General features: G+C 33.0%; 1 protein-coding gene across 3 annotated transcripts in view; it reads right to left on the bottom strand.

Moving 5' to 3' along the window:
* UBE2K (ubiquitin conjugating enzyme E2 K) overlaps positions 1-24,356 on the bottom strand; it is a 57,509-nt gene that overhangs the window by 8,557 nt on the left and 24,596 nt on the right. For 2 of the 3 annotated variants that reach the window (XM_019751921.2, XM_074324573.1), the window contains exons 2-4: positions 19,843-19,936; positions 15,285-15,343; positions 7,539-7,621 (exon numbers count right to left, since the gene is read on the bottom strand). In XM_019751921.2, the coding sequence (XP_019607480.1) occupies positions 7,539-7,621; positions 15,285-15,343; positions 19,843-19,936 (236 nt within the window). Of the gene's footprint in view, positions 1-7,538; positions 7,622-15,284; positions 15,344-19,842; positions 19,937-21,807; positions 21,876-24,356 lie in introns of all 3 variants that reach the window. The other variant, XM_019751922.2, reaches the window with a different exon arrangement.

Here is a 24,356-nt window from a genome sequence, read left to right as displayed (position 1 = left end):
AAATACATCACTTAATTCATGCTTCTAAATGTGTTTATAAAGCAAGTATGTATCTAGAAAATGGTATCTACCTAACTAGCAAGGATTCATACCATTTCTATTTAAAAAATTGTTTCACCAATTAATATAGAAATATTTATAAATAAGCATAACATAGTGAAATATTAATATTTAAAATCTTGAAGATATAAAACAATATGCTCATTTTACCACACAAATTACATCATTCTAAATTAGTCCTTCTCAATTAGGTTCCTCATTTTAACCACAGAACAGAACAGAGAACATTACTGAGTGACTATTTTCTCAGTTTTCCCAAGGTTAGTGTACAAATAGTACCATCCTAGATACTTAGAAGAAAATTGTCTCACAAAGTGTGCTTGCCCCAACCAGTAGCATCAACATCACCTGGGAACTTGAAAGAAATGAAAATTCTCAGCCTCATCCCAGACGTACTGAATTAGAAACTCCGGGGTGTTTTAACAGGTACTCCCAGTGATTCTGATGCTAATGTTTGAGAAATACTGCTTTATGTATTACAGAGTAAACTAATTTGAGAAAGGCTGTTCTAAACTGATAAAATAAAATCAGTATCACATTCATAGGTCTGTATTTTATATATTAGAGAAAAATTACATCACAAATGGTCCTTTAAAATACTATCAGAATAAAATTTTTTGTTGATCAATTTATTATTTTAGAGAAGCTACAGGAATAGGAGAAAAAATTGGTATAATGCTTGAAAATTAGCCGAAATGCTAAACTTGTATTAAAAAGAGAGAATAAGATTTTAAAAGCTTTTAAAACCATTATACAATTTTAGGTAACGGAAATTTCTAATTCTGAAACTGGGCTAGAAAATAGAAATTGTTTTTCTAGACTAAGGATCTAAATTTCCTAAGCGCTTACACAAGTTATTTTCAACCAACAGTTGTAACATCTTTAGAACCAACAGTATTCTTTTAAGACAGATGTCAAAGCATCAAAATCCAAATTTAGTCCTTAAATGTTCATTCTTATCCTGGTATTATTACCATAACAAGGTTGAGATCTTTCTTAAATAGAAGTACACTACTGTAATTTCATTTTATGTTTGCGTGATTTTAAAGTGAATATTTTAAAGGCACATGCACATCAAAAGCTGCTAGATATATCAGCATGAAGTTGACTTAAAACACCCAAAAAAGGACAAAAATTCAAAATATCACAGAAATTGAATATACAAAGTTAAGCTGGCTACTCTAATATCCCAATGGACTTGTTTAAGCATCCTAATTAAAAAACCCATGCTATCACTTTAAACAAAATCTTAATTTATATTATTTTAATTAATACAATTGTTTCTTTGAAGGAAATTTATCTGATTATTGAAGAAAAATCTTCACTTGAAGTATTTCATATTAATGCAATTATTTAACTCTAATTTTTTAATTTGCAAAAATATAAAAGCATGTAAAATAAGGTCCATCTTTTAAATCTTAGCAAAATCTTAACATCACAAGGCAGCTTTATATAGTTATTTATCAACAGGGCAGTAAACATTTTAAAACTTGATGAACTCTCTAAAGAATGAAGTTGGGACCTTGCCTTACACCATATATAAAAATTAAATGAAAATTAATCAAAGACCTAAATGTAAGAGCTAAATCTATAAAACTCTTAGAAGAAAACACATTTGAGTCGGCAAAGATTTGTTGGCTATCACCCAAAGCACAGGCAATAAAAGAAAATACAGAAACTGGTATATAACTACATCAAAGTTAAAAACTGTGTTGGGGGGAGTACGGGAGGTGGGAAACCCAAAACATCCTGTGCAAAGGATATAATCAACAGAGTGAAAGGCAACCCACTGAACGGGAGAAAATATGTGCAAATCATATCTCTGATAAGGGGATAATATCTAGAATATATAAACATTTCTACAACAAAAAATCCTGTTTAAAAAAATGAGAAAGGACTTGAACAAAAATTTCTCCAATGAAGACACAGAAACAGCTGATAAGCACATAAAAAAATGCTTAACATTACTATTCACTAGGAAAATGCAAATCAAACAATGAGATACCACCTCACAACCATTAGGATGACTACTATCAAAAAAACAGAAAATAACAGTTGGAGAGGTAGAGTAACTGGAATCCTTGTGCACTGTTGGTGGGAATACAAAATGGGGCAACCACTACAGAAAACAGAAAAAAAACCAAAAAACATATAGTAATTCCACTTCTGGCTATATACCCAAAATAACTGGGATTCAAACATACAGTAGTACCTCGGTTTTCCCAAGTCTCCATTGACGAACATTTCAGTTTACGAACGCCGTAAACCAGGAAGTAAATGCTTTGGTTTTCGAACATACCTCGGAAGTCGAACATGTCACACGGCTTCCGCTGAGTGCAAGATCCTGAAGCCTAGCTGTCGGCTATTTTCGAATGTTTCAGAACTCGAACGGAAGAGGTCTTCCGGAACAGATTACATTCGACAACCGAGTTACCACTGTATCTGTACACTCATGTTCATAAGCATTTAAAATAGCCAAAGGTGGAAGCAATTCAAGTTTCCATCAACCAATGAATGTACAAAATGTGGTAAACACATACAGTAGAATATTATTCAGCCTTGAAAAGAAAGAAAAATCTGACACCTACTACAACATGGATAAATCCTGAAGACATTGTGTTAAGTGAAACCAGGAATAAAAAGGCAAACACCGTGATTCACAGAGACAGAAAGTAGAATGGTGGTTGTCATGGGCTGGATGGTGTGTGTGTGTGTGTGTGTGTGTGTGTGTGTGTGTGTGTGTGTGTGTGGTGGGGGATGGGAAGCTTAAGGGGTTGGGAGTTTCAGTTTTGCAAGCCAAAAACAGTTCTGGGAGGGGAGGGATAGGGGAAGGGGTGGAGGGATGAAGAGGCAGAGAGCAGAGGAGTTTTAGGGCAGTGAAAATAGTTTACCATAATGATGGATACATATCATTACACATTTGTTCAAACCCATAGAATGTACAACACACCAAGAGTGAACCACAATATAAACTATGGACTTTGGATAACTGGGATGTGTCAATGAAGGTTCATCAACTCTCACAAATGCACCACTCTGGCGGGGGATGCTGACGATGTGGTAGTCTGTGCTTGTGTGGGGGCAGGGAGGATATGGGAAATCTCTGTACCTTTCTCTCAGTCTTGCTATGAACCCAGAACTGCTCTAAATGAATAAAGTTCTATTTTTTCAAAAAAAAAGGGAGTTTTGGAGATTTTGCACAACAATGTGAATATGCTTATTACTTAACTGTGCACTTTAAAACAGTTAAGATTACAATGTTATATGTCAATTTTAAAAAAAACACCAAGATGGTAAATTTTATGTCATATGTATTTTACAATTATATATTTTTAAGAATTTAAGTCACAAACTCTTCCCTTAGACATTCATAAATTCTTATAAATACTTTTTACTTCCTGTGAGGTCTTTATTGGGAAGACACAAACTATTCTAGATCTCTTAAGTTACCACTTCAAGAATCAGAAACAAAGGACCCACAGTTGAACATGTTAAAAGGGATAGTTTGCCCTAAAAACTAAAGTAAAAATCTGGAGCTCTAACTTTATATTCGATTCGTAACAATCTCAATGAGAAAAAGTTGTAACTTTTCTGTATGCTTGAAAATTTTCATAATAAAATGTTGAGGAGGTGTTTACAAACCATTAAAAATTAGTTGAATAAAGAAATCTAAATGCAAAGTTTTAAAAAGCTGAAAACAAAATTAATAGTAAATAATGTCATTATTTTAATAATTAGTTGTAATAAAATTAATATCAAAATGAAACCTACTCTTCTGGCCCTAAGCATTATACACACTGTTAACGTCTTTGATGGCATAAAGGTGTACATTTTTTGACTGTTCTAAAGTATACAACTGAAAATAGAGTATTTTGTTCCATTTATTCTTTTCATAAAGTACTGATTAAATTCATATTGCGTTGAGGTTTTTAGGTTTCAGTGTGTAAAACTAGCTTAAATCTATTAAAAACAAATACTAACAGGCAAACAGGAGTATAAAATTTCAAAATGTGTTAGCCAATTTTAATTAATCAGTGGATGATATGAGTATGGCTCATATATCAATAAAAATCTATTTTCACTAAATTAATTTTGTCCATATCTTAAATCAAAAGCACAGTTAATATCACTAGTTAAATATTCACTCATATGGACTCAGTAGGACCTTAAGCATGTAGAATAAGCAAGTGAATTATTTGTATTGTTGACTAACTTCTCTGTTAAGGATCTTCCAGAAAACCATCAATAAATAATGTTTATTCAAAACACTGAATGCTAAAGAGAACGGCAGTTTTGTTATAATGTTTTTATTAAGGTATAATAAGCAGAGTAAAATGCTGTACAGCTGCATGAATTTTTATTTATGTATACATCCATGTAACCACCATTGAGATCAAAACAGCGAGTATTTCCTGCTCTCAAAAGACTCAATCTTGCCTCTCCCATTCGCAACGCTTACCTATCCCCACTACTGTCCTAATTTTTATCACCAAAAATCATCTTCAATTTCAATTTCATAAAAACAGAACCCTATAGTACATACTCCGTTGTATCTGGCTTTGGTCACTCAGCATGTCTAGGAGAGTCATCCATGTAGTGTCTCTCTCTATATTTTAACTGCTTGCTGTGTTCCACTGTACAATTATGTCATTAAATGTCCATTTTCTTGTTGATAGACATTTGGGTTATTTCCCATTTGAATAAATCTGCTATAAATATTCTTGTACAAGTCTTTTGGGAGGCACATGCACTTATTTCTCTTGGATTTCTCTTGGATATATACTTAGGAGTACAACTGCTGGGACATACTGAAGGTGTAGTATGTTTTGCTTCAGTAGATGCTCCAATTGAGTGGATGAACCACATTCCTACCAGCCATTCATGAGAACTTACAAGTGTGTAGTGGTATCTAATTGTGATTTTAATTTGCATTCCCCTGATGACTAATGATACTGAGCACAGCTTATCAACCATCTAGATATTCTCTCAATGCATGCTTCTGTCTTTTGGAGGGGCACTATCATTGAGTGCATGCAATTTTTATGTGGTGTCAATGGAAAAAAAAGAAAAAACAACAACAACCAGAAAATAGTTTCCAAATAGGGTAAGTTATGGAGTTAAGAAATAAACCATACTAATATAAGTTGTTAAATATTAAATTACCATCCACATGTGTTAATAAAAGATTAACAAAATTTTTTCTTAGCATACCTGTCCCAAATTAATATTCAGTGCTTTTCAATTTATTTTTCCCAAGATTACTGTTCTGTAGTTTTATCAAATTCCAGGTCTGAAGCCTAAACATTCACGCTTAACCATAGATATCCACTAAATGTCAATTATACCTCAATAAAGCTAGGAAGAGAGGGGACAGAACAAATCCATGGATATCTAATCTCACCTATTTTACGTGATGTCTTTGATATCTTTTAATATTTCAATTATACAGATATCAAACAAGACTAAATTCGGCTATTTTACCTGTCTTAAGATATGGAAATAGTTGATAAAAAGTGTTTTGGTACAAAAATTCAAATTCTCTCCCTATATACACACCATCACGTTTCATTTATCCATAGGGAGATAATCAGAAGTGGCAGTACTGCTGGCTTAACTCAGCAAAAAGGAAAGTGAGTGGAAGATTTTAGTCTGGAACCTTATTTTTAAGAGATCTGGGGGATGGGAGGGTGGGGTGGGGAGAGTATCATTCTGGCTGCTGAGAAGAGCCTGAGTAGGGAGAAGTCAGAAGCAGGGAGGCAATCGGCTGTAATCATCCAGGCAAGAGGGAGTGCACCTTGGACCAAGGCGGTCATAGTGGAGCTGCTGCTAAGATTGGGGAAGGTTTCACCAACAGGATTTGCAGACAGGGTACAGGGGTACCAGAGAAAGAAGAACCAAGGATCATGATGACATTTTGGTCAAGGATGTAGTTTCCAACAACTAAGATGGGGTGAAGCAGGTTTTTGGTTAGGGAACTATCAATTGTATGTGACATGTTTAAGTCTGAGAGATCCATTACATATTCAAATATGTTAAGAAGGCAGCAGGACATGACTGCTAATATATAAACGGTAAAGTTATGAGATCAGATGAGCTCACCAAAGAAGTGAGTACAGATGGAAAGGAGCAGAGGTCAAGACAGCCCCAAGGAATTCTCGTGTGCAAAGCTCCAAGAGATGAGGGAGGAACTAGTTAAGGAGTCTGGGAGTGGGCATAGGAAAGAAAGAACAGAACTGATGTCCTGTAACCAAATGAAAAAAAGTAAGATGTTACTCACACCGCAAATATTCATTAGTATCAATGAATGATAGAGCTAAGGGCCTTGGAGATGACGTTACAGGTAAAAATACAGAGGCCAAAAGATTCAGTAGGTTGTGAAAAGACGAAAATCAAGTGAATGACAGAAGATAAAGTTAAGTGTATTCCACACTGTTCAATGTCTAACAGTAAGAAATATAGATCAAGAAACTAGATCTCAAGACATGATCTACTGAGGGAGAGGCCTTACTCAGATGTGCTATTAGGATGGAAAAAGAAAACAAAACAAAACCAGCAACTCTTGTCTGTTGATCCAGTTACTAAACCAAATCACCCATACGCTGAATGTTGTCATTCCTGTTTGTTCCACCTTGTTCAGGTTCCATTCTTTCCCTTCATTAACAAAGCAAACACATAACTTATTACTGTTTTCTCCCACTCCAGTATCTTTTTATATAACCTTTGTCTTAGTCCTTCCATCCATAGTTTTAGAACAAATCAGGCTCTAGTCTAAGAGAATTACATAAAACAACTCATTTAGTCCTCTCAACAGCCCTACGAAGTAGGTATAGCCCCATTCTTTTTTCAGACGAGGAAACTAAGGCACAAAGACTAGGTAATTTGCTCAAGACTACACAGCTTAGTAAATGGTAGAGCCAGGTTTTGAACGTAATGGCTCCAGAGTAAGAACTCTTAAAACACTATGCTGCTAAGATCAAATCACACAAAATATGTGACAGCACTATATACTGCTGTGCAAATGAAGATATCACCTACAAAGTACTCCTCCTTGGAATCTGAGAACCTTAACTGTGCTCAAGTAACACAACTTTTAACATTTTTGTTGCCTACTTTCCATCCAAGTCAGAGCTGATTACTTCAGTACTTAATTTTTTTCAGTCTTTCACAAATACCTTCTTGAGATAGCAAAGAATCAAATTTACCAAAATAACAAATGAAGTCCAAGATTTTTCAAGATGTAAAGGTAGCATCGGACATTTCCTAATAAGTCACTATATTTTACAGATTATGATCTCAATTATAACACATTTTTAATTATGTACTCAAGAGATGTCATAAAGTTTTAAAATTGTTGCCCATAAGAGAAAGTATAATATATGCTCATATTTTGAAGCAGTTACACATTTAACACTCTATGAGTAAACACAGCATTGGAATTCATCTGAGAGAGGGGAGAAGGTAAATTCAAAATCTCTTACCATTGATCTTTCAGGATATCCAAACAAATAGCCCCTGTGACGGAACTAATATTAGGATGCCATATTTTAGTAATAAACCGAACCTAGAAATATAAAGCACACTTCAGTTTTTAAGTAACGAAAATAAAACACATATAGTTTAAATAGAACCACAAGAAAATGAAATCCTCAGATTAAAAAAAAATGTCCATACTTACATTACCTCATTTTGCCTAAGTGAAGGGAGGGGTGTAGAAGACAAAGCATTTAGTAAGCCGAATGTTGTCATTGACGTACATTCTTTATAAACCTTTTAATAAATGCTCCGCCTTTAAAGAAACCCAACAATTACTAGGTGTTTACAATTTACCTAGCATAATGTTAGATGCTATGAGAAATACAACATGGACTAAAATCCATTTAGGTAGATAAAGTTGTATATAAAGTCAAAATATGGATAATAAATTTTTAGTGTGCACGAGGATGTAGAATAGGTTTGAAGGAAAAAGTAAGCAAAATCAGTAATACATGGAGCTCAAATAGTAACTGGCTGTAAGATTGCTCCTAATTTTTCTGTAGCAATTTTTTCCCCTCAAATTAAAAAAAGAAAGAAATTCAACAAATATTCGAAGGCTTATTATTATAGACACTGAAGCTTAAGAGTTTAAGATAGTCATCCAAAATCAAATAACTAGTTTGCAATAGGACAAAATCCAGTTTCAAATTTTGAGTCTGTACTCACCTATCTGTCTCAGCATGGAAGAATAAGAAATCAACAAAGTCAAAAATACTATCAGATCACCATGAAATGAAATCTAGTTCATCAGCTCTTACTGATGAGCTTGTGGAGGATTATTATGATTATTATAATCAGACATATGATAGTCACCTAAACCAAAATTCCTTAACACTTAATAGTGTTACTATGAGCCAAGAACATTCTAACTACTTTACAAAAATTAACTCATCAATGTATCTCCAAACCTAAGCTACTAATGGAAAGACATTGAACGGCTTCCACTTCTCTTTGCTTTGTCTGTGCTACCTATCTCTAATTCCTCACCTACTCACTAACATACAGGTATATGTCTTCTAAAAAAGCACTTTAAGTCCCCAGTAACTTCAAAACACCTAAAACTAATGAACACTTGCCATACCTTGATCTTTTTTTATTCTTAAAATAATCTTAATGATTTCAACGATACCTACTTCTCTCTATCCACAGAACCACCGTCTTGTTAAAGGAAACTATCATTCTTCACCTGTGTTACTGAACAATCTATTGACTTTATTGCCTTGTTTTGCTCCCTCCATCCAATCCATTCTCCACACTGAAACCAAAGAGAGCCCTTTAAAACAAATCCAACTCTACTTAAGGCCCTTTACTGACCTCTCATTCCCTTTATGTAAACCCATATTCATAAACTGGCCCTAACCTACCTCTCAAATCTCACTTCCACCTCATATTCCATGCTCTTGCTCAACAAATCTTATTAATTTTTTTTCCCTTTTTGCCTTGGGGCCTTTAAACATGTTTCTTCTCTCAACACACCTCAACGCCCTCTCTTCCTGGCTAACACCTACCTATCCTTCCAGTTGCAGCGTCCATATCACTTCTTCCTGATCCGTAGCACCCTGTACTGTACTTCACTATGTCATAGCACTCATCACACTTCTCTAACCTCTTCCTGTTTGTATGGTCTTCCTGAGGCCCAGTATCTATCCTGCTTACCAGGGCAGCCCCAGTATCTAGAGTGCCTCATACCGAATGAATATGCAAACCTGTTGTTATAAAGCTAAACAGTATCCCTCTCAGATATGGTACAGGTCAGATAAGACAGGCATATAGGGCTTATGTACAACAAACATTTCTTTGTAAAAGATATAACCACATCTTAATTTTTTACCATTCACTGAGTTCAAAGCGTAAATACAAAATAACCATATACCAGAATTTCAACAAGTCAGATATTATAGCACTTTATGACTTTGAAACAAAAGTTGGTTCAATATTTTCAACACGATTGGAAAACAGAATTTTAAAATACTACTGAAGATGTCAGAAGGTTTATGGTTTAGGCAAGTGATCTAAGGCTATGTAAACTGTATCGTGCTTTTTAAAGAAGTCTTCAATACACGATTCTCTATAGACACTACATGAAAACAAATATGCATATATGTAGGACCAAGGAAATTACTGAACTACTTCTTACTCTGTATTATAATCTGAAATGAGGAATAAATAACTTTGAATTTCCAGATGATCTAATGAAGAATTTAAATTTTAAGAGGACACGCCATTATTCACCAGTACAAATGTAAACTGCCTTATAAGTAGTTTTTATGTGGTCCACCACTCTTTATCTCCTATTCCTCTCTTCTTTGTCATCTTTATCATCAACTACCTTCTTTCTTAGATTTTTCACTTCTTCCTCTATCTCAAACCTTAATGTCATCAGTGGTACCCAAATGTATCCCCAAATTATGTCCCACTGGGTGGTAGTCTATACCAATTCACACCCATTGTATTTGTCACTTTTCCCCATAGTGCCACCATTCCTGTCCTGTATTAACAAAAATGTTGAATCAAAAAAACTTAGAAGGGATGAAGTGTAAGAGTAAGTAATGATACAATGACATTTATTATGACCTACTTGAGTCACATTTAACTGATTACAAAACAGATATGGGATGGTTTACAGTATTAAAACATTTACTAACGACAATTCAAGTCTTCTTATTTTCACAACTAAAACTAATAGTAGTACCACTTGGATAACTTCAGAATATTCATTAGCTTTGAGGAGCACTCAAAGAATAAAAACAAAAATCTTAACACTATGTACACAGTATTACCACACTGAAATGAAAGAAAGGGACTATTCTTAATTATTGGCATACAGATGGTCTTGGCACGTCATCATCAGTAATCTTATCTCCTCCTACAGGGGGCATGAATATATGCATCCTATATTCATTCGCTCTTTAGTTCAACAAACAGTTCAGCAACTACTTTATGGTAAATGTGAGCTTTTATTTCCATTGGGAATTTCCAATTTCAAGCTTGGAACTCAAGGATGTTACCATATGAAACCAGCTGTAGCTAACTTATTGTACAAAAGAATATACTATTTTATTTTAAAGATTCATGGCAGAACATTCACAACTTAATCTCTAATACATAACTGGACAAATCAATGAGCTAATTTAACCCTAATTTAATGGGTTTTTCATTAATAAAATATAAATTACAATTTACTCTAGTAATAACATGGTTGTATGCATTGAATCAAATCCCTTCTACACTGTACTCAGCTGGTTCAAAGACATAGTCTCTGTCTAGAAGTAAACATTCTGCTCTTTAGGTCAGTAATTTATTGCAGGATAATAAACAGAAAATACTTTGAGGCCATTTTAAGACAAATCAATGTAAGTTTTTAATCTTGTGCAGTTTTAGCTGCACAGTAATGAGAAGAGACTGTAACAGCTAACTTCAATATTTTTACCTCTTAAGGCTTAAAATTAAATCTAAGCCTACATAACAAACATATCTGAACACAATTCAACAAGAAATTTAATCCAATATTTCTTACTTTCCATTACATTTATCAATCAGTAAACAGTTCAAATCAATATATACATATGTATCTAGAACATATTTATCATGTGTTCATTAACATTTAGTGCAAAAACTTAATGCCATAAATGGGATGAGTACCATATTTAAAAAAATACTAAATTCCAACTACTGTACAACTATCTGGATGAAGCCAGAGGGAGACAAATTTGGGTTGATTAAAGGACTCAACCCAAATTAAAGGAATCTTGAAGCTACCTCAACATACAATGGCTGAAATTAGGACAGCAGTGGCCTGAAGAACAACATGAGCTAGTAGCAAAACTTCAGACAGACCTCAGTTCTTATGTTTTGAGTCTATTTTTCTCATTATATTATAAAAGAGAAAGGGCTAGAGGAGTTAATAAAACAACGATTTCAAAGATTAAACGAAATAATGCCTAAAATAGTGCCTAAAACAGAGCCAGGACTATGCAATCACTTTGAAGCCATACATAGACTATAGAGGAAAACAATTTTATTGAGACCACCTAAGTGCACAACTTCATGATTTTTAGTATATTCAGAGTTGTGCAACCATCAACACAATCTAATGTTTGACCATTTTGTCACCTCAAAAAGAAACCATGTAGCCATCAGTAGTCACTCACCATTCCTCTGCACACCCTAGGCAACTACCAATTTATTGTTATCTATGGATTTGCTTCTTCCAATATTTCATATAAATAAAATCACACAATGTGTGGCCTTTAGTGTCTGACTTCTTTCTATTAGCATGATGCTTTCAAAGTTCATCTATCTTGTACATGTCAGTACTTCATTTTTATAACCAAATAATATTACATGATATGGATATGCCACACTTATTTATCCACTCATTGATGGACATTTAGGTCATTTCCACTTTTTAGCTATTATGAATGTGATGGTATAAACATTTTTGTACAAGTTGTATGGACATGTTTTTCATTTCTATTGGGTATATACCTAGAAGAATTGCTAGGTCATAAGGTAGCTAGCTCTACATTTACCATTTTAACCAAACTATTTCCCAAAATATCTCCACCATTTTCCATCCCCACAAGCAATGTATGAGAATTTCAATTTATAAAGGTAATTTAAGTGTCAATGCTACCATATTTTAAATTGATGTTACAGAGCAAAGCCAGTAGACGACTTCAAGAATGGCTTCTTAGGGTGGTAGTCATTGGTTAATGCTACCGTTTTCCCCCGAAAATAAGACCTAGCTAGACAATCAGGTCTAATGCATCTTTTGGAGCAAAAATTAATATAACACCTGGTATTATATTAATTATATTATATTGTATAAGACTTAGTCTTATATTATAGTAAAATAAGACCGGGTCTTAATATTAATTTTTGCTCCAAAAGACATGTTAGAGCTGATTGTGCGGCTAGGTCTTATTTTTTGAGAAACACGATAGCTAGCATTTCCAGAGTACTTAACTTTATGCAGGCACTGTTCTAAGTATTATAGTTCATTAAATCTCAGGTAGCATCAATTATTCAGTACACCATTATTTTACACACCCCTTAAGAAAAAGACTCTCCCAAATTACGACACGCCATCCATTGAAAGATATAACCTGATTTCAGAGGTGTTAAAAAATATGAAAAAAATGTTTCACAGACTTACTGAAACATAGTTCTTGACATGGATTACCTTCTTTAATCTTTACAATCCTATGAGAGGACTTTACAGATGAGGAAACTGAGATAACCAGTTAGACAGCTTGCCCCAAATCACAAAGCCATTTAAATGGCAGAAGAAAAGATTTAAACTCTGATTGATTCTTCTTGTTCTTGGTAGTCATTTTAACCGTTTCAGAGATTTTGCCCTTACTCCTTCCTCATCAGGATCATGAAAGTAGAGCACAGTGGGCTTTATGAGATCTGCGTTCTATTTAACCTCTAGCCTAAGTACCCTCATTTATTAGGATTATTTTAAAGTCTGATTCAGAAAAGGCATATACAATACTTAGCACAAAACAAGTGACAGCTGCTACTATCATTATTTAACAGTAAAAGTGTAGCTTGAAAGCAGTCTTGAGGTCTTTTCTTTATTTCTTCCTCATTTCCATTAAAAAAAAAAAATTAGGCTATAAGGTCATCCGGATCTCTAAACATTTTTTAAGTCTTCTTTTCTTAAATTCATGGTATTCAACAATTAAAGTCCTCTCAAGTGACTATTCATTTTAATGATAATATTGACAACCTAGATTGAATCCAGTGGACAGAAACCAGGATGAGAATGAAAATTCAGTCACAGATATAAGATGAAGGCTTAACAGTGGACATGTCTAAGTAGTCATATTGAAAAATTGTTTTTGGTTTTTGTACTTTACTGTATAACTCACTCAAATTTCTAAAACAAACACAAACTACTTTTATAACAGGAAAAAAATGAAAACAAAAATCAACCAGGCTTAAAAGAGAAACAAATAAAATGCCCACAATGGCCGAACGGATAAATAAAATGTGGTGTGGAACAGTGGAATGCTATTTAGCTTTTAAAAAGCAATGAAATTCTGACATGTGCTATAACATGGATGAACTTTTAAGACATTACGCCAAAGGAAATAAGCCTAATACAAAAGGAAAATATTGTATGATTCAACTTAAATGAGGTACCCTAGAGTAGTCACATTCATAGAAAGTAAGACAGTGGTTACCGGGAACTGGGGGCATGACATAACAGGGAGTTACTACTTAATAGAAAAAATGAAAAAGTTCTGGAAATGGATGGTGGTGATGGTTGCACAACAATGTAAATGTAATTAATGCCATTGATGTATACACTTAGAGTTGGTTAAAATAGTAAATTTTATTTTATGTATATTTTACCACTAATAAAAAAACACACAACAGGCTTATCAGAAAATAGATGTACATAAGCAACAGAATAATAGTACCTAAACTGGCAGACGGCCCAAACTCACCCTGGAACTTCCATTACCATGTCTATTCTTAAATGGGAACAACCAATAGACTGAATGAGTGAATTCCAGAACACATCCTGAGTAAGTACTATCATATGTTCAAGGGACATTATACTGTTAGGAGCCACATAAAATACAAAGGTCCTTCACCTCAGAAGCATAAAAGCAAGTGAAAGATACACACCCCAAATAATATAATACATTAATTGGTACTGTATTTGTTTTGGTACATGTAAATTATATAAAATGCTATCGAGAGAGTAGAGGGAGAAACAATTTGATAGGCATAGCTTAATGGAGAAAGTAATACTTTACATAGACATCAAAAGAAAAGTTGAATTTTAAATAATGAGGACTATGATTCAAGTGAAAATGACAGAAAAGTGTGAAAGAATAATCATCTACAAATAGCAAATAATCTAGGCTGCCAAATGAGACCCAAGTTGCAGGTGAGGGTAGTAGAAGATTAGAATGGAAAAGAAGACTAGGGTCAGGTTGTAACAGGTTTTAAATGCAAAGAATGAATAGGAGTGGCGAAGATGATGAGTGATTAAATAATAGGCAAAACAGGGAAGTGACAAAATTGAAAGCCTAAATTAAAGTGGTGATGATAGCAAAAGTAAAGACAATGGAAGCTATTTAGTAAAAAAAATAAGTTTAGATTAGTTAGTTCCCCTCCTATACACCATGCTAGAGCATTTCATTTCCTCTTTTAACATTCATCACAGTTGCAATTATTTGTTCTTTTTTTTTCCCCCTGCTACAATGTGAGCTCCATGAAAGCAACGGCAGTGAAAGTCTTATTTATTGCTATATTGGCACAGAGTACTCAAATAATTGTTAAAGAAATTTAGAATACACTCTTCCCTTAAAAAAAAAACAAAAAAACTTCTTTGAGGAAAGTAAGAATTTGTATAAGGGTTTTCTACATCTGGGAACACTGCAAGTTTTTCCAGACCTAGAATTTAAGCCATTGTCAGATGCATATCCGATTCCTGTCTAGAGCTGTTACTAGCTGCCTCTGATTAAGATTGCTTTTCATTATAATTCCAAAAGCAAATCATCTGCCATTACCTGAATTCTTGTCCACATTAAATTAACACAGCCAATAATAACTCAAAATAAACCAAAAAAAAAACTGTAATGTTAATAAACACTAAAATATATATTAATTAAATGGGCCAAGAAATATATTTTAGAAGTTCATGCACAAAAATAGGTTTACAATACCTTAGGGGGATTAAATGGATATGTTTCTGGTATTTTTATCTCTAGTTGATATCTTCCTCCTAGAAAATGGGGAAAACAAAGTTAAGAATGCGGCTCATCTCTAACATGTAAATCCAAATACAGTGGCTTTTCAAAACACGTACTATTTTATATTCAATTATAACAAATTTATTTTAAAGCTAACACCCAAAAAAGGAAATAGTTAAAAGCACTAGTTTTCAATTTAAAGGTTATTTAAAGAATACAGAATACTCATTTTATGCAACTGTATTAGCTTATTAGTGAATAGGGCTAGAAATAGATGAATACATTAAGTCTAGATAATCCAATGCCAAAGACTTCACTGAGACAATTAAGTAATACAGGTCCTGTCTCCTTGTTTCCTCTAGTTCACAGGAAAAAATGGAAAGAAAACAAAAAAAGAAACAAAGAAAAACAGAAAGGCAGGGAGGTATACATGCACAGACAGTATTAAAAAAAAAGGATATACAGATTATGCCATAAACTGAAAAAATCTACTTCTAGCTGGTTCTCTCAAATGCAAAAATGTCCCAATCTTTTAACTTGTGCCCTAAATTAAATGCCAAATACTTCTAGTTAAAATAAAATTCAACAATAAGGCAAGAGGTAGGCATAAAAACAAAAAACTATCCTCTGCCTCTAAATGGGTATAAAAAAAAATGCAAAACTTTACAAAGAGGTTGTTCTCATCAGTAACATATAAACAGCAGGCAACATTCTTGAGCAAGTAGCAGCTAAATACATTATAGTTTTAAAAGTTTATCTCACTTCCCACACCTGGTGTGAGGACAACTGCTTCTCAGGAAATTCTGAAGGGGGAAACCTCTGCATCAGATGAGAGGCTGGATCTGAATCTTAACTCTAAGGAACCTTCCTAAGATTTTATGATCCATTAACAGAATAGTCACTATTCCAAAATACAGCAAATAAAACTGTGCTACGGGAATATTTACACATGAAACTATGCCTGGGATTTGTTTCAAAATAATCAAGGTTATAGACCAGATCAAAGATTGGCCATGAGTTGACAGTTACTAAAGCTGGCTGTTGAGCACATGGAGAATTCATTATATCATTTGTATTTTTCTATATATATCTGAAAATTTCCATAATGAAAAGTAAAATAAAATAAGAAGTGTACTAAGAGCAATATTAACGTCAAAATTCCATACATTCAACTCTCAGTATATCCTGAATTCTCTCAAATCCTCCTCCTCCATTGTTAGGAATAGATGAATGTGGATCAGGAGAAAAACAAAACAATTCACTTGGTACCACTTTCTTTAAGCCCTTTTTAGTTCCAATTCTTTTTTTGCTAATTCTTTTTAATAGAATCCCATAGTGATTAATGCATGAGTTGAACTGAATGCCTGAATCACAGGACATATGGCAGCAGTGAAATAAAGTAGTCAAAACAAAAGGAACAAAAAATAAGACAGGTAAGTCCAAAAAAATTTTGTGAGTATAGAGATAACTGTTTATGTTCAGTTATAAATGCTAGCTTCAAATATAGGTATAATAAATTTGGCCTGAAAAATATGTAGGTTATTTTCCTTCCTAAGAACCTTACTTTTTTATGATTAAATTACAGATTAGTGTCTCTATATATGTTCTTCCTCCTTGGAGAGCCCAGATATATTGCTGAACTCTAGAGTACCCCAAATCCTATTTCTGCATATGATATGACAGCATTAATATGCTATTAATATGCTGTCTTGCATTATTAACTGATAACTTTCAATATACAATCACCACAGCATTAGTTGATCTATACCAGATCAACACAACTAAGGGAGCTTTATAACTGCATTATTCGTATTTCAACACCTTTCGCTATAAAACATTTACTTCTTGAATAGCTTTTATTATTAAAAATTTATAATCTTTAAATTTAACTTAATATAAAGGGAAGATAGGGGAAGGGATGACATTTTTGAAAATATCAACAATAATTCCATAAATTCAAAACAACTCTTAGGAAGAAGGCTCAAGAACTAAACTGTTCCCTCTCCACTGACCTACAAAGGCAAAACAAGAGAACTGAGTTAAGTAATGTGCAATTTTTAAATAACAGTAATTTTTCCATGGGTATTCTACTTTTCAATCTGAATACTTTTAACACTACATAAAATAGCTGCCTCATTACTTAATGATGGTTATAAACAATTTAATATTGCACATGTAAACTTGTACCTTAGCTATTAAACTGAGATTGAAAAAACAATCCTTGAAAACTAGCAAGAGCCCTGCAATAAATATTATCAAAATATTTTATCCATGTTTATATTTCAAAAACAAGTGGCTAAGTTTATGCCCTTGAATGGTGCTTTTCCTAAACAAAGTGAACGTCTCTTTAAAAGTTTTATGATAAAAAAGAATACAATTAAGTTAATCTCAAATATACACATATCCAAAAAGCATATTAAAACTAATCTTATGAAAAATTAATGTCTCATCTAGTGGCAGCAGCAGAAACAAGCACTTAAAAATGACCAAACTTGTTTCTAATTGAAATATATGGTATATTTATAACTTAATAATAGTCTACAAATAACTAAATATTCCAATTTTTAAAAATTTATCTACCTTTCTTAAGGGCTGCCAAGAAGGTAATGAACATTTTGTCTATCTAATGTAGTTCAGGAGGTGCCTTATTTATATGTATCAATTTGCTGGAAGAGCTCTAGAATGATAATGCTACTGCCCTACTGTCTTTTAAAATACATCTAAACAACCTAAAAAAGTAATTCAAGAATATTTATAATGCCTGCCTTCAGGAAGAAGCTATTACAGTCATCCCTCAATATCTGCAGGGGATTGGTTCCAGGACACCCCTCCTCCCCGCCAATACCAAAATCCGCAGATGCTCAAGTTCCTTCTGTAAAATGGCGTAATATTTGCATGTAATCTATGCACATCCTCCCTTGTACTTTAAATCAACTCTATATTACTTATAATACCTAATACAATGTAAATGCTATATAAATAGCTGTTATACTGTACTGTTTAGGGAATGATGACAAGAAAAAAGTAGGAACATGTTCAGTACAGACACAAACATCGTAGGTCTAGCTACATAGTACATGTCAGCAAGAACATAACATTTTCCTGACTATTTTTATCTGAGATTGACTGAATCTATAGATGCTGAACCTGGAGTTGGAGGGCTGACTGTATATCATTACATACAGTATCCTGTCTTAACAAGAACTTGATTTTTGTAAAATAATTAAAGATCTATTATCCATATAATGATTGTCAAAAGGACTAAATGAAGAGCTTCTATGAAAGCAACCAGAGGAGGCCTGGTATATGGGAAATAATATGTAATATACAATATTAAATGATGGCTCATAAATAAAATTTTATCCTTTAAGGTCTGGTAGGATATACTAAAGACATTCTAGGGTCTTTAAAATTTGAATAAAAACAAAAATATTCTAGAATATTGGATTCTTCTGAAAATTTTGGGGTAATTATTCATTACAGAAATACAGAACCACCATGTTCAAAGAATACATAACTATCACTTCTAATATTCAGTCAATCCTGATTTATTCTAAAGCAGAAAGAGATGAGAAACAGGCTTTGAAGTCAAAGGCTGAGACTGAAATCCCAGCTGTGTTACTTAGAAGTTTGACCTTGGACAAGTTACTTAAATTCTCTGAGCTGAAGTTTCTTTACCTATGAAAGAGTGATAACTGCACTTACCTCATAAGATTTGTGGTAAGAATTGAATTGAGAAAATACATGTAAAGCTCTAATAAATAAAAGCTCAATAAATGCTACTACTACAAATTGGTACGTGATTTCTATTAAATATTTGAATGACTACTATATTCAAGAAACTTGGTTATACTATATAACCCAAATTTATAATATTCATTAGTAAAGATATGCTTAATGAGGAAATAAAAAGCTATAAAGCTTCTTCCTGTAGCCTACCACCCAATTCCATGGTCTAAAGCAGCTATAGACTTAGTTTGTGAACATGAAGTTCAGCAAAGCTGCCTCCTTTCTTTTCTATGTCTTCAAATTATCACTCAAAGCTTTTCTGAATAAAGAAAATTAAATATTTGGAATACAGCCTGTATAAAGACATATGAGTGAATGAAATGCTAAATAACAAACAAGGGAGAGGAACTTTTTTAAAAACACAAATATTTTATCAGTCAGAAATTTAAGGACGGCTTGTTATATTAATAGATACTACATGAAGGGCACCTGAGAGGGTATAGTCCATATAAGTTAGAGGCTTAACATATAGATGTTTTACACTATTAAATTCTAATCTATGTAATTTGTAACTCAGCACTAGTAAATCTATTTTGGGGAAAGAGAAAAATTAGCTAAAATTCAGTAAGAAAAATCAGTCTAGATAAGTATCTATATTATTTAAAAATTGCTGTATAACCTAAGCCAAATGAAGGTACCTTCCATGTAATTGATAATAAATAGATGCTTAAGATTATTCTGACTTAATGTTTCAGACAAGTTCTAATATGCACAATATTTTGATACAGAAAAAAGTACTTGCCTTCATATGGTGTGTCTGGAGGTCCTGCTATTTCTCCTCTTAATTCTGTAAAATTCTCATCTACAAGATCTACTTTAATTTGATTTTTGCTCGTCTTAAAAATAAACAGAAAATAAATGTTAGTTATATCAGCAAGAAAAAAACCTATTATAAAGTATTACCTATAAAAAATTCTGAAACCCCCTCTTTCATTAGCTTGGATACCTGCTCTAGTAAAAATAATCGCCTGTGTTTTTCTAGGACTTAATTAGCCAGTTTTAAGAATATTTTAAACAAAAAAACTAACAAATTTTCACTTCAATGTTTTTAATGAAATAAAACCACTTTCAAAAAAAAGTACAATGGCTTGTTGACTTTTTAGGAATGTTTAGAGAAAAACAGCAGACACCTATTTTATATTTGCCAACTTCATGTATGTTAGGTCCAAATGTGATAAATCTATTCATCTGTAGATGAATGCTACAATACTATTTCCCCAGGCTACATGGGTTCTATCCATCTAAACAGAAAATTCAGGGTCATGAAAAGCCATTTATAAGCTCTCACTTGAAATAAGCACAACTCTAGATGTTTAGGTTAACTGAAATACCACACCATCCACTCTAATGGTGAAAGCTCTAAGTATCTAATTAATTTCCCTTACCATAAAAATTCCTGAAGCCTAAAGGCCTCATTAGAATCTTCTAATACCTTCTTCAATTTGTTTTTCTGCTTAGTTTACCTTCAATGGCAAGAATTTACTTTCAAAACAGATTTCTACTTTAAATTTATAGACATCTATTTTGCATTTTACACTTCCCAAAGTGCTTTCGTATCTACAGTATCACTTCATTTCTCTCAATCTGTTCAGTCAACAGTGATTCAGAAAACCTTCCAGTAGGATTTACATCAACATTCACAAGTACCTGTCTGATAATGGGTTGTCCACTTACATTTTCTGACCTATACTAGTATCTCACTGGTTTATATTCCTAATACAGCAAATCCTCCCCTTTTCTCAATTTAAAATATAAATTAACATACAACTTATGTTTTAAATTTTTGGTTAGGATTTCATATTTTTACCTAAGCAACACAACCCTTATGAAAGAAAGCCTCACAAGATTTCAAGAGTAAATTTTTGCCTTTGAACCCACCTTCTTAAACTTGCTTATTGAATGCAAGTGTGTTAAACAAGGTCCTTGGCTTTTTCCTCCAACCCCCAACAGAAGATACCATTTTTATACACCGAACAGTTTTAGTAAGAATGTTAAATATAGAAAAAACACAACTTAAAACCCAAATTTTAAAGATTTCATATGACTCCTAATTAAGCTTAACTTAAAAAAAAAAAAAAAAAAGAACATAGGATTAAAATACTTTATGCATTCTAAAATTAAACCTTCTAATTAGTATTGGCTTATTTCATAACTTTTTTACACTTAGGATTAAAGTATTTCATTATTTGCCTGAATTTTACCCCAAATTAAAATTAACTATAAACATGCATAATGGGAAATTTCTTCCTGTGCCCTAAAAATGTCACTATCATCCTTGGTATTTGTGGCACAAGATACAATGTACAATTTTAGCAATGGTAAAATACTTTGTCGAGTAGGCACAGGAATGAATAATGTTAATATGAAATCGGAGGCATCAGACTTTCACCGATCAATTTTAGGAGCCACAAATGTTAACTACAGACTTCCATTTCTTTCCTAAGATTTCTAAGTAAAACAAGAGTAATCAGATCTTGCAAATCAACAATGCTTTCAAAGTTGCCTATAGTTTCCCACAATACACCCTTCCTAAATAGAAGTAAAAAAAAGAAGAAAAAAAGAAAATGTCAGGTTACTAAAAGGACAGGATTAGATTCAAGTTTGGGGGAAGGGAGGAAGAGGTAACAAATCAGAAAAGCTGCCTTCTAGATTGCTCCCAACTGTCTGGTTAGTAAAATGCTAAATAAACAATTATTAATTTTTATACCTCTGTCCTTATTTTTGTCCTCATTAACCTCAAATTATAATTCAGAGAAAAAGGGGTCTTTTTTCACTCTAGAGAAAGAACACCATTAGTGTATGAAAATTTTATTAAATCAATTCAAGAAAATACAATCACCATGATAAAACCCATTATAAAGAAACCCCGGGGCACAGGAAGCAGAAGCTTGAGTCTGGCGCCTTAGACCACTGGACCACCCTGACAAGCACAGATGATAACCCATTAAAAAGAGCATTCTATATGGTTTAGAGTAGGGTCTTTATCTGCAGATAACCACAGATAAAAAGAAAATGGAAGTTAAAGACAAAGATATTTCACAGCTTAATTTTTCTATTACACAACTATCCTTTATTATGCACAGTTTAATTCAAATATCAAGTTATTCCACAACCCAAAACTCCACAATCCCAGTGTCCACTACAAACTAACTTAAAATCCCACTTATGACTCAGGAACTGTAAGGAAGACATGGAAAATGGCAAAAGACAACTATCAAAAAACACATGGCCTTTGGAGTCAGACAGATGTGAGCTGAATCCTACTTTGCCACTTACCTGGGCGTTAATTCAGGTTAAGTCACTTAACATCTCTCAATTTTATTATTGTAAAATGAGAATACATATCTCAGAATTAAATGAGAATCTTCTGGATAGAAGTAGCATAGTTACCCTTCCCCTAACAATGTTAACTACAAAAACCTTTGATCTCAAAGGGTTTTGTTTTTTTATAAAACGTATATAAAATTTTATAAAATGTATTCAGTTCTGTTTCCAGTCTAAGAATGGAAATGTAATTTCTAAAAACAAATAACAAAACAATATGTTATTCATTTTAATGACTGCAACAACCAGGAGGTCAAGGATTTTGATTGACACCTTGAAGAACTGCGTTATCATTGCACTACATGTTTTGTGAGGAAAGCTGCAAAGTTGCTTTTGTATACTTTCTTCTCCCAACTCAGCTAAACACACAGTGGGACCTCTGGTAGTCATGATTTTTTTGATGTTCCCTTGTGGCACCAATGCATTTCTAACACATAAAAGGAAAAGACATAAACAGAAGCTACAGTTCCTAGTAAACATTTGTTTTAAATAAACTATTTTGTTAAGATATACATAAAGTATGCAAAATGGCACACAATACTGAAGCTAATTTCGATGTGGTAAATAAATGAGCATTATTGCTAATAAACAACAGTGGAGAATTTAAAGCAATTCTAATAGATTCCCAAGGCCAAGTCTCCTGGTGAATCGATATTATCATCACAAAATTCTTTCAAATAATTCCTGGGGTCTACTATATGCCAGAAAGCAACTTCAAGTGTTAAGGAACAAAATTAAGTTCCTGCCCAGTTGGAGTTTACATTCCAGAAGGAAAAATTGAAAATTGAGATTTTATCATATAAGCACTAAGTATAAAGTATTTTACGTTTAACCTGTTTAAAACTTACTGTATGACCTCAAGCCAATTAACCATTCTGCATGTTTCATCCTCTGTCAACTGGGGATTATAATACCGTGTTTCCCCGAAAATAAGACTTAACTAGAAAATAAGCCCTAGCATGATTTTTCAGGATGACATCCCCTGAACATAAGCCCTCATGCATCTTTTGGAGCAAAAATTAATGTAAGACCCAGTCTTATTTTCGGGGAAACACGGTAGTACATACCACATACAGCTTCATAGAGGAATTTAATGAATTAACAGTGGCAGAACAATGTCCACCATACAGTAAATGCTCAATGTACAGTAGCCACTTCAACTTTAATAATGTTGGAGCAGAAAACTTCCACCCAAAGCAAATACTGTATTTTTTTAAAGGATAATTTATCACATTAGTTTCACTTCTAATTATTCTGGAAAATTTGTTCTAAAACAAAATTTAAATTCAAATTTCAGATAAGACAAATGTAATTCTAAATGACACCCAAAGTTATAGATAACTCTCATATGCTATAAAGAAATTACTGATCTGATTTCTTAGTCAAATCACAACTACCAAAATTTAGTCATTGTTCATCGTTATCATGCAAATAAATGTGAAATTCAATTCTTAATTTTTTGGAAATGAGGCTTACAAGGTATAACAGTTGTCATTATTTTCTCATAATTTAAAATAAATGACTTATCTTTCTCCTGCTATTCTAAGGCCCGAGAAATAGGAAAGATTCCACCTTCTAGCAGTTTAAAAAAAAAAAAAAAAAATCCTGAAGCTTGGGGTATGTCACATTCAGAGCAGGGTTGACATGGAAACTAAGAGACTAGAAGGCCAATGGGAAACTGAAGCAGCGGGGACACATTTATGCTTCTTACTAACTATAAGTTCTAGACCAGTGTTGCCAAGTAGAAATATAATGTAAACCACAAATATACTTTAAAATCTTGTTGTAATCACATTAACACATAAAATGAAACAAATTAACCTTAATAATATATTAATCTCCAAAATATAAAAAATTATATATTTTAAAAATATATTTGGAGGATTGTTATGGGAGAAAGACGGGAAATATGAAGGATGTGCTAATGAGTAT

The sequence above is a fragment of the Rhinolophus sinicus genome, linkage group LG02 (assembly GCF_036562045.2).
Source record: "Rhinolophus sinicus isolate RSC01 linkage group LG02, ASM3656204v1, whole genome shotgun sequence".
In the NCBI taxonomy this organism is placed as follows: domain Eukaryota; kingdom Metazoa; phylum Chordata; class Mammalia; order Chiroptera; family Rhinolophidae; genus Rhinolophus; species Rhinolophus sinicus.
Note: the sequence above shows the minus strand (reverse complement) of the source record. Positions and strands in the feature narration are given on the sequence as shown.